Source organism: Cucurbita maxima, unplaced genomic scaffold (assembly GCF_002738345.1).
Source record: "Cucurbita maxima cultivar Rimu unplaced genomic scaffold, Cmax_1.0 Cma_Scf00063, whole genome shotgun sequence".
Classification (NCBI taxonomy): Eukaryota; Viridiplantae; Streptophyta; class Magnoliopsida; order Cucurbitales; family Cucurbitaceae; genus Cucurbita; species Cucurbita maxima.
In genome coordinates, this window is record NW_019272079.1 from 563,977 (window position 1) to 581,517 (window position 17,541).

The 17,541-nt window shown below is 34.9% G+C and overlaps 2 protein-coding genes across 4 annotated transcripts; one reads left to right on the plus strand and one right to left on the minus strand.

Annotated features, from left to right (window-relative positions):
• Window positions 1–1,936: 1,936 nt before the first annotated feature.
• Window positions 1,937–8,029, minus strand: LOC111472063 (RNA-binding protein 7-like). Of its 2 annotated transcripts, none has more exons than XM_023117765.1 (4): window positions 7,793–8,029; window positions 5,923–6,134; window positions 4,462–4,636; window positions 1,937–2,213 (listed from the first exon to the last, which is right to left on the minus strand). In XM_023117765.1, the coding sequence occupies exons 1-4, from the start codon at window positions 7,830–7,832 to the stop codon at window positions 2,161–2,163; spliced, it is 480 nt and encodes a 159-aa protein (XP_022973533.1). In that variant the 5' UTR covers window positions 7,833–8,029; the 3' UTR covers window positions 1,937–2,160. The 2 variants fall into 2 exon arrangements, with proteins under 2 accessions (XP_022973533.1, XP_022973532.1); XM_023117764.1 differs by lacking the exon at window positions 1,937–2,213 and adding an exon at window positions 3,850–4,341.
• A 4,129-nt stretch (window positions 8,030–12,158) lies between these two features.
• Window positions 12,159–17,030, plus strand: LOC111472062 (ribosomal RNA processing protein 36 homolog). 2 transcript variants are annotated; one of them, XR_002715327.1, is made up of 11 exons: window positions 12,160–12,369; window positions 13,241–13,369; window positions 13,470–13,603; window positions 13,684–13,750; window positions 13,953–14,005; window positions 14,171–14,225; window positions 14,348–14,422; window positions 14,652–14,769; window positions 16,541–16,587; window positions 16,682–16,891; window positions 16,935–17,030. XR_002715327.1 is itself a non-coding variant. In XM_023117763.1 (10 exons), the coding sequence occupies exons 2-10, from the start codon at window positions 13,268–13,270 to the stop codon at window positions 16,790–16,792; spliced, it is 762 nt and encodes a 253-aa protein (XP_022973531.1). In that variant the 5' UTR covers window positions 12,159–12,369; window positions 13,241–13,267; the 3' UTR covers window positions 16,793–17,030. The 2 variants fall into 2 exon arrangements, 1 of the variants encoding a protein (XP_022973531.1); XM_023117763.1 differs by having other exon boundaries at window positions 12,159–12,369; window positions 16,682–17,030.
• Window positions 17,031–17,541: the final 511 nt, after the last annotated feature.

Here is a 17,541-nt window from a genome sequence, read left to right on the forward strand (position 1 = left end):
ATATTTCTAAAATGTAACATCTTGATTTCATATGTTTAATTTTTTTGTAAAAACAAATGTTTTTGACATCATTCTTTTTCATTTGTTTGATTTTTGTAAAAATCAAAGGATGTTTTTGCCCTTTGGATTCATTGTTTTTTGGTTGCACTATTGATTCACCCATTAATTTATTAATTTTATATTTTGTTTATTGTTCGGGTAGGTAAAATAATAATTTACAAAATACAAATTCAATTTCTAATAACAAGAGTCGATTAACCCATTAATAGTTTATATTGAAAAATGAAAAATATACATAACAAGGAAGACTTCCCCATCCCGACCCATGGGCGGCGGCAGCAGCCACTCGGGAACAAAACACGCACATGCTTATCGTTACATTTCAATGTATTCACAAAAAAAAAAATAATAATAATAAATAAAGATGTATCTCAATTCCTAGCTTTTCAAAACGTTCTGCCCATGTCCATGAACAAGCATCTTGAACTCACGATCAATATGAGCTCGAGATTTCCTTTGTAATCCCACAAAACGAGCATAGCCCTCCTGTTTCTACCATAGGAAAAGCATTTCTAATTACAAGTATGGGGAATATGCTGGAAATGTAATCCACTTTAGACAAGAAATCACCTGATATTTCACCATTCATTTCCAAGCTCTATATTTTCATCAGATGTCTCCACTGCCCACTCTTATTCAAAACTATATATATATATTATGAATCACGGATATTCATAATGGTATAATATTGTTCACTTTGAGCATAAGCTCTCATGACTTTGCTTTGAGCTTCCCGAAAAGGCCTCATACCAACGGAGATGTATTCCTTATAAATTTCATGATCATTCCCTAAATTAGATAATGTGTGACTCCCACCCAACAATCCTCCCCTCGAACAAAGAAACACTATAGAGCCTCTCATGAAGCCTATGGAGCCCTCGAATAGTCTCCCCTTCATCGAAGCTCGACTCCTTCTCTAGAGAACTCGAACAAAGTATACCCTCTTTGTTCAACACTTGAGTCACTTTTGACTGCACCTTCGAGGCTCACAACATTTTTGTTTGACATTTGAGAGTTTTATGGACATGACTAAGTTAAGGGCATGGCTCTAATACCATGTTTTTAGAATCACGGATCTCCACAATGGTATGATATTGTCCACTTTGAATGCATAAGCTCTTATGGTTTTGGTTTGCTTCCCCAAAAGTCCTTGTACCAATGGTGATGTATTCCTTAATTATAAACTCAGGATCATTACCTAAATTAGCCAAGGCGGGACTCCTTCCCAACAATCCTCAACAATCCTCAACAATCCTCCCCTCGAACAAAGTACACTATAGAGCTCCCTCGAGGCCTATGGAGTCCTCGAACAGTCTCCCCTTAATCGAGACTCGACTCCTTCTCCAAACAAAGTACACATTTTGTTCGACGCTTTGAGTCATTTTTTACTACACCTTCGAGGCTCACAACTTCTTTGCTCGACATTTGAGGATTCTATGGACATGGCTAAGTTAAGGGCATGGCTCTGATACCATGTTTTGAATCACGGATCCCCACAATGGTATGATATTGTCCACTTTGAGCATAAGCTCTCACAGCTTTGCTTTGAGTTTCCCCAAAAAAAAAACCTCATACCAATGGAGATGTATTCCTTACTCATAAACCCATGATCATTCCCTAAATTAGCCAACGTAGGACTCCCTCCAACAATCCTCAACAATAAATATACATATATATATCATACAGAAACAAACTCTTAACATATTATTTGAGGCTGTTCCACCTTTGTTTGAAAAAGATAATGTAGTCTTTGAATTACCTATAGCACAAAGCACTTAACCGATGTATAGTTCTCCACCAGTGTACTAAAGGATTTCACTTAAAAATACTGCTTGCTAACTAAAGCTATATGAGTATATCAAACTTCTCCTGAATCTTACAAGGCAGCCAAAGAAAGCTTATTTATCATACATACAAACAAACGTGTATATCTTACATCAATACAGATTTCACAAGCAATGAAAAGAGTGGAATAAAAGTTAACGAACAAATTCATATTATGATACAAAGAGCAGTAAAACTAATGGGCAACTACAGATAGGAACTTTGAGCTCAGATAAGAAAGGAGGCATTTAGATTCTTGAATTTTGATAGAAACCACTATAATGATCCTCTGATAGAGCTGCCACTAGCCTGATCACCAAATGTTTTATCTACAATCTCACACAATAACAAATGGCTCTCAGAACTAGTCCTTCTCAAAGAAGTAAATTTTCAATCATTAATTTTTTTTTTTTTTTTTTTTTTCCAAAGGGAATTGCATCTTGAAAATTTCAAACATGACATACATTTATTTCAGATTAAGCCAAACTTTCAAATGTAAGAATTTTAAGTCTTAAAACATAAGAACACAGGGACAAGACAAACAAAAGGTAATCCGTGATAATGATTTTTCTCGTCTTGAAAATTATGCTTGCAGACAAATAATGAACTTTCTTTGTAATCGACTTTTAAATTATGGTCATCTTTTCAAACATGTTCTCAAGAACTGATAAACTAAACAAAGAGATTATTAACGAACAAATGTAAATGTAAAACAAACATATTCAAACAAAAATGCTGCAGCTGACAACTAGGTCTACAATAAAATGCAATAAAAGCAGTCATTTGAGATCCCACAAAGGTTGGGAAGGAGAACGAAACATTATTTATAAGTGTGTGAAAACCTCTCCCTAGCAGACGCATTTTAAAAACCTTGCGAGGAAGCCTGAAAGGGAAAAGCCCAAAGAAGACAATATCTGCTAGCGATAGGCTTGGGCCGTTACAAATGGTATTAGAGCTAGACACCGGGCAATGTGCCAACAAGGAGGCTGAGCCCCAAAGGGGGTGGACACGAAGAATGTGTCAACAAAGACGTGGGCCCAAAGAGGGGTTGATTGGGGGGTCCCACATCAATTGGAGAAGGAAACGAGTGTCAGCGAGGATGCTGGGCCCTATAGGGGGTGGATTGTGAGATCCTACATCAGTAGGGAAAGAGAACGAAACATTCTTTATAAGTGTATGAAAATCTCTCCCTAGCAGACATGTTTTAAAAACCTTGAAGGGAAGCTTGAAAGGAAAAGCTCAAAGAAAACAATATCTGGTAGCAGTGGCTTTGGGCCGGTATAAGTCGTTAATTCTCATTTTGGAACTTGGCGTTAATTTTTTTTTTTTTTTTTCAGCAAATGTGTATTTTTCTAGATACTTTTGTGTATTATATCGAGGGGGCAGGCAATTACAGGCCATGATATCTTAATTTTAACCTGCCAAGTATTTCAGTTCAGGAATGCCCAAAGGCAGAAATGACAATGAACTCAAACCAAAATGCTTGGGCGTTCAAGTAGCTTAGCTTCCACTTCACTGAAATGTCAGTTGAAAACTTTACGCTATGGGAAAGGGTAATGGAGGGATCTCTAGCCATTCAAACCATTTCTACCTTAGCCTTTGAACGTTGGTACAATAAAAACTTTTTATATAAAAGGAAGCCTATCGATCTAGTATTCAGCCCGTCAGACTGCATCGGAATCTTCCTAGGTTTTTCCAACTTCCCCTCAATCCCCATGGAAAGCTTTTAGATTAGAAGGCTTGTTCGGTTCGTTATACACTAGATTTAGAGGAGTCCTTTGATTTTCAGTATAGCTTAGCTTATTTAGTCAATGCCTGTAGTAAATACAAATACTTCTAGTTAACATGAACCAATCTCAGAAAGGGGGAAAATATAATAAAAGCATCACCAATAATTGCAGACTAATATATATTTATACATTGGCTCAAGTAAATATTCAACATACAAAAACAAAAAGCTATTACTTTCAGTCACCGTGAAAAGAATCATTTATACTTTGATATATATTAAACAGGAATTAAAGAAATTCTGATATTTTAATAACATCGATTACAATACTTCAATTTTCAATTAGTGTAATGACTATTACGACAGCCAAATCATATGCAAACATGCACCTACAAAATGACTGTATTGAATAACATAGACCAGCATGCAACATAGGAAATATCATCTCATTTTCCACTAACCCTTCTGCATCCATCTAAGAGATTCAACTTTGCCTAAAACTTAAATTACACTTGAGATTAACCAAAATGGAAGGTACTAGCTGCCTTAGTTCAAAAGTTAGTGAGGAGGATAGTATACTGGATAACTCGTATCATGGCGACGTGATTTAGTTTGGTAAAAGCTATCCAAAGTTGTCCTAGAATATCGCTGGCTTTGCTCGTTATTATAGTTATCCAAATGAAATCCACACCCATTATATTGGTCCACTAAACCAGGGTAAAGAAGAGCTGAATAAAAGAAATAAAAATTTGTTTAACCCATGTGGGAAAGACCAAGAAAGTAAAAAAAAAACACACAATTCCTTGGCAAAACTAACAAAGAAAATACAAAAAATAAAGGAAAATCACCTTCTTGATGGTTCTCAGGGTACGCTGAAAACCTGCACGATGTTGACAAGCGATTCGAATACTGAGATGTTTCATTGGAGTAATTTGAAACAATATGTGACCTCGATTTATGAGATATATTTGATGAAGAAGTGATTGCACTACTACTAGGTGAAGGCTTGTCTTGCCCAGATACCTGTTTGAACCAAGTCAAAAACTAAGTCATTCCCATAACTTAATCACTCCCCACACAATCAAAACTGATACAAGAAGATTGCACCCTCATCTGATAATACAATAGAAAGTATGAGACCGCACAGTAAATAGTCATATATCAAATGAAATCATCGATAATAAATATACGATTGGAAAAGGAATCTTTATATAACTATCTTGTTCTTCTTTATTGTTCCTATTTTTTCCAAAATCAGATTAAAAGATTATTTTTAATATATGAAATTATATATTTAAACTTGTTTTGGTTTTCTAATAATGTTTTAGTATCTAACTTAATTCTCCAAACTTCAATAGGCTTTTCTGTTGCCCAAAGACTCCCATCCCTTTCTTGGTTGGACCATCCCAACCGGCGATTTCTGACAAGTCTTTCTACATTTTTCAAGCATGAAGAGGAACTACAGGGATGAAATGAAAAGTGTTTCTTACGATTACACCCAACAGCCCACTTGAGCAATTTTGAGTTCGATTTATGGCAAACAAGGAATTTCCGGCAAATAAGGATATCATAAACATAGTTTGACAATATTCTAATCTCACCATCCATTATTCGAGTTTCCATACAATGATCGTCGAAATTCATTCGAAATCCCATATTGCTAATAGCTTCATGAAACTTAAGGTACCACTCTCGGGAAGAAAGTTTCAAGCCATATAAAGAAAGACTTTCTTAGCTTGCAAACCTTATCTTCATGCCCAAGAACCTAAAAACCAGGCCTATTCACCAAAGTCATCAGTAATTGTAGTGAAGAGAGTAATTTATATCTTCCATTTTTTATCTCTTTTTTTTTTTTTCAAGAATGTACCAACGCGCGTGTTCGTCCTCTAAAATTGGAAAGCCAATGGTTTTCCAACCAAGTCATATCAAAATTCTAGTAATATAAAGTAAACAAGACTAAATCCATCATGATCCATGAATATCTTGGTTCTTCCCGTCAATTAATTATGATAACAAGGTTGCTTCTAATGCAAACTAGTTTTGTAAATGAAATCATATAATTGGAATGTAATTCCTAAAGCTTCAAAGAAATTAGCAATACTACATAAAGCCTATGAAGGAAAATATTACAAGTCAATTAAAACTAAAATTTCAAATGCACCGCACATCTTAAAAGACCAGTAATATCTATATCCAAAAGTGAGTTACGAATCAAAACGCATAAAATAGAGGAAACAGAGTTGATCAAGAAAAACCAATAAAAAAGAAACAATGAAGAATTTGCGTTGAGAAAGAAAAAAGTTACATACTGCAAATTTCAGGGTACGATTATGAAGAGTCACGAGACCAGAGAAAAGCTTAATAGCATAGTTGGTAATGTCCTCATTTTCATATTCTGCAAAAGCAAAACCCTTGGGTTTGCCAGATTCCTTGTCCCGAGGCATGTGCAAGTCTACTACCCGACCAGCTTGGATTAGAATGTCATAAAGAACCTTGTCGGTTACCCTTTCATCCAAATTACCTACAGAAAGTGGAGAAAGTAACAAAATTAGACTCAGAAGCCTACATAAGCAGATCAAAGATGATGGGGAAAGTGAAAATTAGGATTGAACGGTTTGGAACGGAATCATAGATCTCCACAATGGTATGATATTGTCCACTTTGAATATATGCTCTCATGGCTTTGCTTTAGGCTTCCTCAAAAAGCCACGTACCAATGGAGATATATTCCTTACTTATAAACTCATGATCATCCTCTAAATTAGCCAATGTGAGTCTCCCTCCCAATAATCATCAACAATCTTCCCCTCGAACAAAGTACACCATAGAGCCTCCCCCGAGGTCTATGTAGCCCTCGAAAGGCTCCCCTTCTTAATCGAGGCTGAACTCCTTTCTCTGGAGCTCTCAAACAAAGTACACCCTTTGTTTGACACATGAGTCACTTTTGACCAGACCTTCGAGGCTAGCAATTTCTTTGTTCGACACTTGAGGATTCCATTGACATGGTTAAATTAAGGGCATGACTCTGAAACCATGTTAGGAATCACGAATCTCCACAATAGTATGATATTGTCCACTTTGAGCATATGCTCTCATGGCTTTGCTTTGGGCTTCCCCAAAAGGCCGCATACCAATGGAGATGTATTCTCTCCCAACAATCCTCCCCTCAAATAAAGTACACCATAGAGCCTCCCCTGAGGTCTATGTAGCCCTCGAACAAAGTACACCCTTTTTTCGACATATGAGTCACTTTTGACTACATTTTTTATGCTAGCAATTTCTTTGTTCGACACTTAAGGATTCTTTTGACATGGCTAAATTAAGGGCATAGCTCTGATACCATGTTAGGAATCACAGATCTCCACAATGGTATAATATTGTCAGCTATGAGCATATGCTCTCATGGCTTTGCTTTGGGCTTCCCCAAAAGGCCCCATATCAATGGAGATAGTATTCCTTACTTCTAAACTCATGATCATCCTCTAAATTAGCCCAAGAAGAATCGGCCAGGAGAAGAAAATGAAAGAAAAACGAAATTCAGAATAAGGAGAAAGATCAGAGCTAAGATTCCTAGTTTACAGTTCAAAAATCAGGGAAGGGAATAGAGGAAAGAAAAGGTTCCAGTCAAATCAGCTCTCCTGCCTGTGTATCCCATGCCCGGTGCCCTTGATCTGGCTGATGGGAGAGATCCACCCATTCCTTTATTTCAATATGTTGTATCCTCTCGAGAGGAGGAGTTCTCTCATGATCATCCTCTAAATTAGCCAACGTGAGACTCTCCTAACAATCCTCAATATTGAACCAGTTAAGCAAAAAACACGAAGATAATCGAAGAGATCTAAAGTTCAACTTCCAACCCTCGCCACCCAGAGGCAGCAAATCTAGTAAGCTATATAAACAGAAATCAAACATATTTCCAACAGAAGGAAAAAGTTGAGGAAGAAATCCAGCAAACAATCAAATTCTTTCTGTTCAAGTATGAACCCGCCATTAAAAATCTAAACAGAGCTCCGCGAGAGAATCAACAAATATGATTAATTTAAACACAATTCTTATAAATCAACCACACAAAACTTCACGGAAGTAACAACATCAAGATTAAAAAGCAAACGAAAAAGTTCAACGAATTAGGGTAGAGAAAACATGAATAAAGACGGATTGAGACAACAATAAACATACCTACGTAAAGGGTGCAGCGATTTGATGATCTTCCGGACATGATTGGTCTGCAAGTTCAGATGCAAATCGGAAAGCCAAATTTTCAAACGGCAAAAGGAAAAGGGAAGGATGGTGAAGTCAGAGAGCCAATTGACCTTCTCAACCTTATTATAGCTTTGATTTTGCCGCGTCGATTTCAACTTTGCTAATGGCGTCTGTATTTCAGCCGCAAATCTCTCGATTCTTAGAAACGGGAAAAAGAAGGGAAAAAAAACGATATTTCGGATTTAGATTTACAAAAATTCAAACCAAATTTTAAAACTAAAAATATGTAATTTTGTTAATTTTGTTAAGAATATGAAATTCGGATAATTTTATTCTAAATTGAATTACTCCACAATCAAATTTAATCCAGATTTGATTGAATAACTCAGATGCAATTTACCATCAGAATTGATTGAAACTTAGAAATGGCAAAGATCATGCTTAAAATTTTTAAGGTGAAAGTCTCAACTTAAGAGTTCTCTTTCGAAAATCTCTCTTTGCCCTCGTTTTCTAAAATATTCTCTTAAACTGAGGCTAGAGGCTCGAGCATACGTCGCTTAGCCATAGGCAACGCAATAACTAATTGGCTTAGCTCACTTATCGTTGGAGAGTGAGTGTGATAAGAAAAGGAACCACTACAAGGGAAGTAAGATTCGGATTACCTTGTTAATCGAATATCTCAAGGCAAGAACATTGTTTGAGATTTGAATTACTCCACGAGCAAGATCGATTATGTCTAGCTTGAATGATTCTTGTTGATCAAATATCTCAAGGCAAGGACACTTGCTTGAGATTCGAATCACTCCACAAGCAAGATTGATCATGTCGAACTTGAATGATTCTACATGTCTAGCTTGTTAATCGAATATCTCAAGGCAAGAACATTATTTGAGATTCGAATCACTCCACAAGCAAGATTGATCATGTCGAGCTTGATGATTCTACATGTCTAGCTTGTTAATCGAATATCTCAAGGCAAGAACATTGTTTGAGATTCGAATCACTCCACAAGCAAGATCGATCATGTCTAGCTTGAATGATTCTTGTTGATCAAATATCTCAAGGCAAGAACACTTGCTTGAGATTCGAATCACTCCACAAGCAAGATTGATCATGTCGAGCTTGAATGATTCTACATGCAACCTAAACTACATACAATTTGCAAAGAAACTTAGCCATTGGCTAAATAATAGCACAAATGCTTCTTTTTACTATATTTTTCAAGTCTCTTACACATACAACATACATGGCTTTATATAGCCTCAAAATGAAACTATTAAAGACGTTCCAAAAGTTGTAACATTATGTAATTGTAACCTATAGTAAATAAAGTCTTAAAATACATAAATGAAATTAACTCTAAATCGTAACCCACTCAAAATTTATAACAATCAAACTTCATTCTTCTTCAATGTGGCATGAATTGAAACATCTTTGGATAATTTTGACAACCTTTTCTTCACATCTTCATACCCACATTTGGAAAAGTTCTGTTAGGTTCTTAGTAGCAGTCGGCGACTTTTTCTTCTTATTCGCCATGTTGGGGCAAACAAAGCCGTCCGGCCCCCCATTAGGAATGCGAAGGCCTTTCCCCTTCGAAAGGAGACCCGGGAAAGAAAGAGCTATGCTATTGACCGACCCTTTCGTAGTGACTTCGAATCAATAGGCCTCTCTCTCGTTTTTTCTCATTTTGGGCGGGCCGAATAAAGAAGGAAATGCAGAAATAATAGGGAAAGGGTTCCAAACCTTTTGTTTTTGAAAAAGGATATATCGAGCCTACCGAAGTACCAAAGGCTTGAAGTAGCGTAGAATCTAAGCCTTTTGACCAGTAGGTGTAGCAGTGGGTAGGGCTTGTATATTGTATGATTGATGTCTTTTTGTTCATATCAGAGTGTCGCACAATCGCAAGTCCGTTGGAAAGTGAGAATTCGCTTTTCAATTGTCAAAATTTATAGTCTAAACTTTTAACTCTTCAAATGTCTACTAAAAGAAATTAGTGATCATGATCGGTAAATTACTCTCCCGTACACTTCAAATATCCACTAAAAAATAAATTATGCTCATTTTGACAAGTAACTTCCCACCATTTTCCCGCTACAATAATTATATAATTAAAATAATAAATAAAGTTTTCAAATAAACTGTTATTTAAACAACCACGTCCTCTTCTTCAGTCGTACAAATATCCGCTCCTAAAGTTGTCATTCATCAATCGAATCAGCTTGTAACACATGAAGTGAAGGTTGAACCGAGTCTATCCAATTTTGTAGGTGAATAATGAATGTTTGTTGAATCTTATTGGTCTTGTGTCGTGTAGTGAGTCAAGTTAGAATATTTGGAACACGAGATGGAATTTGTTTATTACCATGTTGGGGTAACTTCGAACAACGAAACTCTACTTTCTCATTAGTTTGATAGTGACTTCAAGTATAAAAAAGTAATTATAAGGAAAATAGACTTTTGACTCAATTGTTACGACGAACAACTTGTGAAAGATCGACTTGCTTATAATAATTGATTGCACGCAACTTGTTATACATAGCATAAAATTACAACTCTAGGTCTAGAGTGAACGATACTTAATGAATTAAAATTGATTTATTAATTAATTTTGTATCATTCGAGCTCGTAATCTTTAGGTTTATAAGGTCTCTTTATTAGCTCATACATGATTAATTTATTTGAAATAGAATTTTGAAATAGTTAATTAAATATTTAAAAGATAATGGAGCAAGGGACCTCCCCTTTACCGGTTCCTTTTTTTAGGGTACCCCCGGGAATAGATCTAGTAGAGATGAGGTGGGATCTGTAGCTTAGAGGATTAGAGCACGTAGCTACGAACCGTGGTATCGGGGCTTCAAATCCCTCCTCGCCCACAACCGGCCAAAAAGGGAAGGACTTTTCCCTCTAGGGGTAGGAAAATCATGATCGGGATAGCGGACCAAAAACTATGGAACTTGGGTGTGGGTCTTTTGTCGAAATGTGATATTTCAAATAATAATATGATATAAACGAAGTGTCATGTTGTGTAACGATAAACTATGTTGTGTTATGCATGCCATGATATCTTATGTTATGCTATAACATGTCATGATATGTTTTGAAATAAGGAAATCATGTCATGTCTTGGAAAATATTTTATGTATGAAATGATGTATAAGAATTATGTACGCATCATTACCGAATTTAATATGTTATGAAAGAATGACGGTTGTCTTGCCTCATTTATTATGTCATGTTGGAAAGTATGGAGACCTCATGCATAACGGTGTATTCACATGTATTGAGTTACTTCCTCACTATGATGAGTACGAACGTGTACACTATGAAACTGATTACGACCATTATCTTCACCATGATGATACGACGACAGCAATTCCCTTCAGGTGTCTAGCAACAACAGTTCGTCAGCAAGTACTAGCCCGACCAGCAGCCTTAAGGGTGTGCGAGCCCACATGGTAGGTCCACTTTTGCACGTGTGGGTTATGCACAGAGAAGTACTACACATCCCATTTATCATGGGCTAGAAAGTCGTCTAAGAGAATGAAATGATGTTTTAAATGATAGATCCCACCATGTTGCATGTCCTTGCATTTCACAACCGCAATAGTGAGACCACTTACTAAGTATTTCTTAAAATGATGACGAAGGCGACACATGAAGACCATGAAACCAATGTTAGGGTAGTTGCAATAAATTAATTTTAATATAATAAATTATTAAATTATTAAAAATTAATATGAATAATATTATTTTTACATGTAACATAATATATTATTTATTTAAACTATTAACTATTTTTATTGTAAAAAATATTAATATAATTACCTAATAATAAAATAAGTTAAGTTTATTCAATTAAATAATCGAGTAAGTATTTAGTTTTTTTTTTATTTTAATTACAGCTAAAACTTTTAATTTAAAATATTATTTGATAATTTAAAATCAATTAATTTATATAATAATTTGATTATTGATCGAACAAGACACATTATTCATAATATATTTATTAATTAATAAAAATTAAATTAATCATAATAACTAATTTTCAATTTATCCAGGTATTTAATTTTTGAATATTAATTATTTACGATTAAAAGTTAATATAATTATAAAAAATCTAAAATATGAGGCATTATAATATACTTATTAATAAATAAAAATTTAATAAGATTATTTTAATTTTTTGACGTAATAAAAATAAATAAATAAATAATAACCATATTTAATCATCGAAAATTAAATAATATAATAAAAGGGTTTATTCAGTAAATATTTTAAGCAAAATTTCCCTCAAAATTAATCCAAAAGTTGACGGTCAAAATTAGGGTTTTGACCAATTTTCATCTCTTTTCCTTCAACCTCCCCTTTTCTCATCACGTTCAGTAGTACTCGTTCCTCTTTCTCTTCCTTTTTTGACGCCGGCGTGACCCACGGTACGGCGACGATACCCACTCCGGCGCAAGGCAACGGCGGTGCAGCTCCCTCATCTGATCGACAGACACCATTCCTGCGATACACTTCGAGGACGGCATACCTAACTCTCCATAGAGGTAAGTTCTGCGATAACGAACGTATTCCAGTCGGTACCAGCAATGAACGATTCGTTTCCGTTTTAGGCAGTAAAATCTCGCTAATAGTCCTTGAGGATCTGTTTACTTGTTGTAGTTTAGAATTTGGCTAACATTGTTTCTGGTTCTTTTAGGATTATCAGTTCAGTAACATCTGTAGTAACTTAGAGATCCGAGGAAGTGGTTTCTTCGTTGTGGTGGTGAATGTTTACAATGCATTGCCAATAGCCCTAGAAATAGCAAGTTACATCTGCTTAAGGTTTTTAGTAAGGATCTAAGGCTCAATCCTCAGTAATGATATCCTTCAGTACTTTCTTTATTTCAACTCAGTTCTAATGGAAGCGCATTCACTCTCTCCCAGTCTACCTGCTTGAACAGTTGAACTTCCCTTGTCGTTTTTTTGGCTTCTTTATAATTTCAAGTTTTATCAACCTTTCCCTCCACTTCTCTTCCCACAGCTGGTTTCCCTTTGAGTTCAGTCATTTATTTAGGTGCGGGTTCTCTTTGTACTTCTTTGTATAAAGAAGATATGGAATCATTAGAATCATGTCTTTTCTCCTCCAGTTTATTGTATGTATCACTTGATTTATATGTTCTTTCAAATGTATTATTGGAATAGTAATATTAGTGTTTAAATCAAATCGCGTTCCAGTGAGAATAGGTTAGATTGGTCTCTATATCTAATAGTAAATTTACTCATATTGTTGCTGAAAGTGATTTTTTTCCTTATGTTGAAACCCCTCAAGAATTTAAGTTTCCATCCAACGAGTAGATACTATTTTGTGAAATTTATTTTACTTGGAGTTTTTGATTTATATATAAGTTGAAATTTGAACGAACGTTTATGATTTAGGGCCATTTTTTCAATCTCCCGACTGAAATGAAGAAGCATTGTAATTCGGTTCCTAGCTCTAGCAAACAAATGATGGAGGATGAAAGAGAAGATCTTGAATATTCTTCCTCAGAAGAATCTCTTGACTCGGTATTTTTTAGCAGTTAAATTTATGTTTATGTTACATTTTTTAATTATAGAAATTCATGAATTATTTTATTTGCAATATGACTTCACTGTATTTGTATAGGAAGAAGAGAATATAGAGCGTGAACTTGCAGATGTGACTTTTGAGGAGTTACAGAGAGTACGGTCTGATGGATCACACTCGATGTACCAAAAGACCAACCAAGAGAAGAAAGGCAGGCGGGCAAACAAGAACAGGTAACTTATAGGTACTTTTTTTTTCTTAAGTTATTTGTTTGCTAGTAAATGGAGATTATGACTGTAATTTCTTTGTGAAGGCCAATGGAGGTTAGCAGCAAGAAACCAGTTGGTAGGTTTAGAGAGGTCATTCAGGCTCCTAAAAACGTGAGTTGGTTATTCCTTTTTTGTTAGTTTAGTATCCAAATCTTTGACATTTTCATTGTTTGTATGGAGCCAAATTTACTGAATAATTATGAGAGTCACATCTCCCGTTATGGAGTTCTATCGAAACCTTAAAAAATAGTTACATCTCTGTCCCCACTTACACATGTGGAGCTTGTTTCATTGATTATTTGTCGGTTTTCAGATGGTACGTGATCCACGTTTTGAATCTCTAACTGGCTCTCTTGATGTTGAGGGGTGAGTTTTTCTTGATATGAGGTTTGATGAACTCTTTGGCATGTTGTACCAACAAAAAAAAAAAAAAAAAGGCGTGTTAAATTTTTGTTCATGATACTTTTGTAATTATCTTTCTTCTTTGTTTGAAATTGACATTGTTTATTTTATGTTTCTTTGAATCTTCAGATTTAAGAAGAGATATAGTTTCATTTATGAGAATAATCTTCCAGCTGAAAAAGAGGTCTACTTCTTTTTCTGTTCCCTTCATATATTACCGTATTGATATGATTTCTCATTTTTAGATTTTAAGTTCTATTAACTTGGATGCCATTTTGTGTATTGCAACTTTCACTGATACAACAGGAACTGAAAAAGCAGTTAAGGAAAACCAATGATTCAAACGTTGTTGAAGAACTAAAGAAACAACTGTCTTGGATTGTAAGTATTATTATTTTGATTCATTTATAGTGAGTTGCATATCAAGTTTGTTTATTTATACAACGACATATGGAAACATGTTTTATGGTCCTTAATTATAAAAATGGTATAAAAATCAGAATGAGTTTACTGCATCATTACGAAGTTATGTATGATCATAATCTTATTAATTGTGTATATTGGTTTGTCTTATTTAGATTTTATATAACTTTTTTTTATTCAATTTCAGGACAAGCAATTCAAATCGGACTCCACAAAGCGTGTAGATGCTGCAATTCTGGCCAATCATAAAAAGAAAGAGAGAGAAGCAGCCAAGCATGGGAAAAAGCCCTTCTATCTTAAGAAATGTAAAACTTTTCTTCCTCTCTTTTTGCATGAGTTTTTTCCTCAATGGTGCAATTAGTTTATAGCCTTAGATTTAAAACTTTTATTTTAAACCTTGGGTGACCTGTGGTAGTTTTTTTCTAATAGTATTCATGCAAGTGAGGGACCATTGAACTTTGGATTCATGTTTGTGATTAGGCCGTAACATCAATACTTCAGGTGGAATTTAAAACAAAAAAACAAAAAAAGAAACAGATGAAAGAAAATATGAAAAAATTGGGCGTGGACATTGAGGGAGAGTGAAGTTTGATTTCTGACATAAACACACTAAACATAATTTAGAACACATGATGTAAAGTGTTTGATTGCTTTATTATTTTTTTGAAATCTTGGACACGGTGGGTTTAGAATATGTGAGGGATATAGTTTGGTAGAAACAGAAAATCTGTGAAGAATGGATAGGTTTTCATAAAAATTGATGTATAAATGAATAGAAAGCATAAAGATACATAGAAATTTAACGAAAGAAAGAAAAGAGAAAAAATAGATTTCACTTGATAAAATTTACTAGCTTGATGTGGTAAGATGTGGAATTGACAAGTTTGGCTCCTTTTGGGTGGGACTTTATTTTTTGTATGCTATATCTATTCATTCATTTTCTTTTCAATGAAAGCTTTATTTCTCAGTAGAACAAATGATCTGAAAGTGATGTATAAAAGTTTGAGATGCTAAGTTTCTTTTATTAAGGTCGTGTTTTTTGTGGAATACTTGATTTTATTTTATTGTTGGAAAAGAGTTCATGGAGGAATGTAATTTATTGTGCAAGTTATATATTTGCTTGAAACTTAACAGATGGAAAGGCGAAATTGTACATGCAGTTTTTTACAATATATAACTCATCATGTTTGGAATCTTTATTGTGTCTAAAAGTGTATAAAAATAATGTGTCCTAGCGAGTTTCATGGTGTCACTATTAGAATTTTCAAGATATAGTATGTTGTTTTGGCTTATGTCCATGTTGTATCCATGTCCTGAATCTATGTGGGTGACCTTCAGGTCATTTCATAGTTGTGCATTCAGAATCTAGGTGTAGGTGGCTGTGTAGAAAATAGTATTTTGAAATCCAATCTCTGAGTAAAGAGTCTCAAGAGGGTAACAAGGTCGTTTCGGCTAAATAGTTATATGGCATGGCGATTCTTCATGGAGCTAGACGCTTTGTGGTAAAGAACTGTGAGTATGCATGACCCTTACTCTTTATAAGGGTGTGAAAACCTCTCCCTAGCAGACGTGGTTTAAAAATCGTGAGGCTGACAACGATACGTAACGGGCCAAAGTGGACAATATCGGCTAGCGGTAGGCTTAAGTTGTTACAAATAGTATCAGAGCCAGACACCTGACGATGTGTCAGCGAGAATGTTGAGCCTTGAAAGGGGGTGGACACGATGCGGTGTGCCAGCAAGGACGCTAGGCCCCGAAGGGGGGTGGATTATGAGATCTCACATCGGTTGGAGAGGAGAACAAATCATTCTTTACAAGGGTGTGGAAACCTCTCTCTAACAGACGCGTTTTAAAAATCTTATGGGAAAGCCTGAAAGGGAAAGTCCAAAGAGGACAATATCTGCTAGCGGTGGGCCTGGACGCCTGGACGGTTGCAAAATTAGTTTGTTTGATTGGAATCCCATTATATTTTTAAAACTTTTAAGATGCTTCGCTGCCTTATTATATATTTAGTCTTTAGTTTTTTGAGCAGCCTAGTAATTTCTGGTGACCTTACCCTTTTCTTGTTCTTTGCAGCTGAAATTCGAAAGCAAAGGCTTACTGAAAAATACAACGCCCTCAAGGTGTGAATCAGTCATTTGTATTTCAGCATTGTCAGTTTAATGCCTATTTATACTTGTAAATAAGCAACTAACCATTCGGGAGTTGAACAAACAGTCCACGGGGAAGCTCGACGCCTATATGGAAAGGAGGAGGAGGAAAAACGCTGCGAAGGATCGTAGATACATACCGTACCAAAGGTCTAGCAAGAGTGATGAACAAGAGTGATGGTAAAAACTGGTATTATTCTCTTGCTTGCTTTGGTTTTAGGAGATTCATGTTCCATATTTTGAGATTTAGAGAAGATAATGGCCTTATTACTCAAAGGTTCTACTTTTTTCTTTCTTGGGTTACAGAAGAATCAGTATAGATAGTTTTTAATTTGTTGAATGGTGTTATGTATTGCTTGATGATATGTAAATCTGATGTCAAAATATTTATAATAACTTGTCTTTTTTAGCTCCAATTTTGTGTACTTTTTTTCATTTTGAATTAAAGTTTGAGGCTCTTTATTGTAAAAAGAGAAATAACTACATTATGTTTATCTAGTAATTGCATAATTATGATCTCGTGTTGATGGTACAAAAAAATTTGGAAAAAAAAGAGTGATAATTAAATACTTTACGTGCTAATGAAATTATTTTAGTGAAATTTACTCTCTCAATTCTCGAACAATTGCACTAAAAATTTGAGTTCCTTTTAGATTTCCTTCTTGATCAATAACATTGTAGCATTGTCATCTTATTGTATTATCGTATTGTTTTTTTTTGCTTGAATTCCTTGCAACTACGTACGATAATAGCTCTAATCACTTCTAATCTTTTTAGAGGTGTGTTTGGGATTACTTTCTTGACTATGGAAACAATAATGTCACCAATATGAGTATATTGTAAAGGATTACTTAGTTAGAAAATTGAACATCAAGACTTTGGAAAATTCAATCAAACCCAAAATTTTTCACAATCAAATTAAAAAAA

Coding starts and splice junctions, on each gene's coding strand:
- LOC111472063 (XM_023117764.1), bottom strand. CDS start 7,832: ATGTCCGGAAGATCATCAAATCGCTGCACCCTTTACGTAG. Junction 6,135..7,792: donor TCGCTGCACCCTTTACGTAG/GTATGTTTATTG, acceptor CACTTTCTGTAG/GTAATTTGGATGAAAGGGTA. Junction 4,342..4,461: donor CCCTGAGAACCATCAAGAAG/GTGATTTTCCTT, acceptor TCTTTTATTCAG/CTCTTCTTTACCCTGGTTTA.
- LOC111472062 (XM_023117763.1), top strand. CDS start 13,268: ATGAAGAAGCATTGTAATTCGGTTCCTAGCTCTAGCAAACAAATGATG. Junction 14,226..14,347: donor ATCTTCCAGCTGAAAAAGAG/GTCTACTTCTTT, acceptor CTGATACAACAG/GAACTGAAAAAGCAGTTAAG. Junction 16,588..16,681: donor AAAAATACAACGCCCTCAAG/GTGTGAATCAGT, acceptor TTGAACAAACAG/TCCACGGGGAAGCTCGACGC.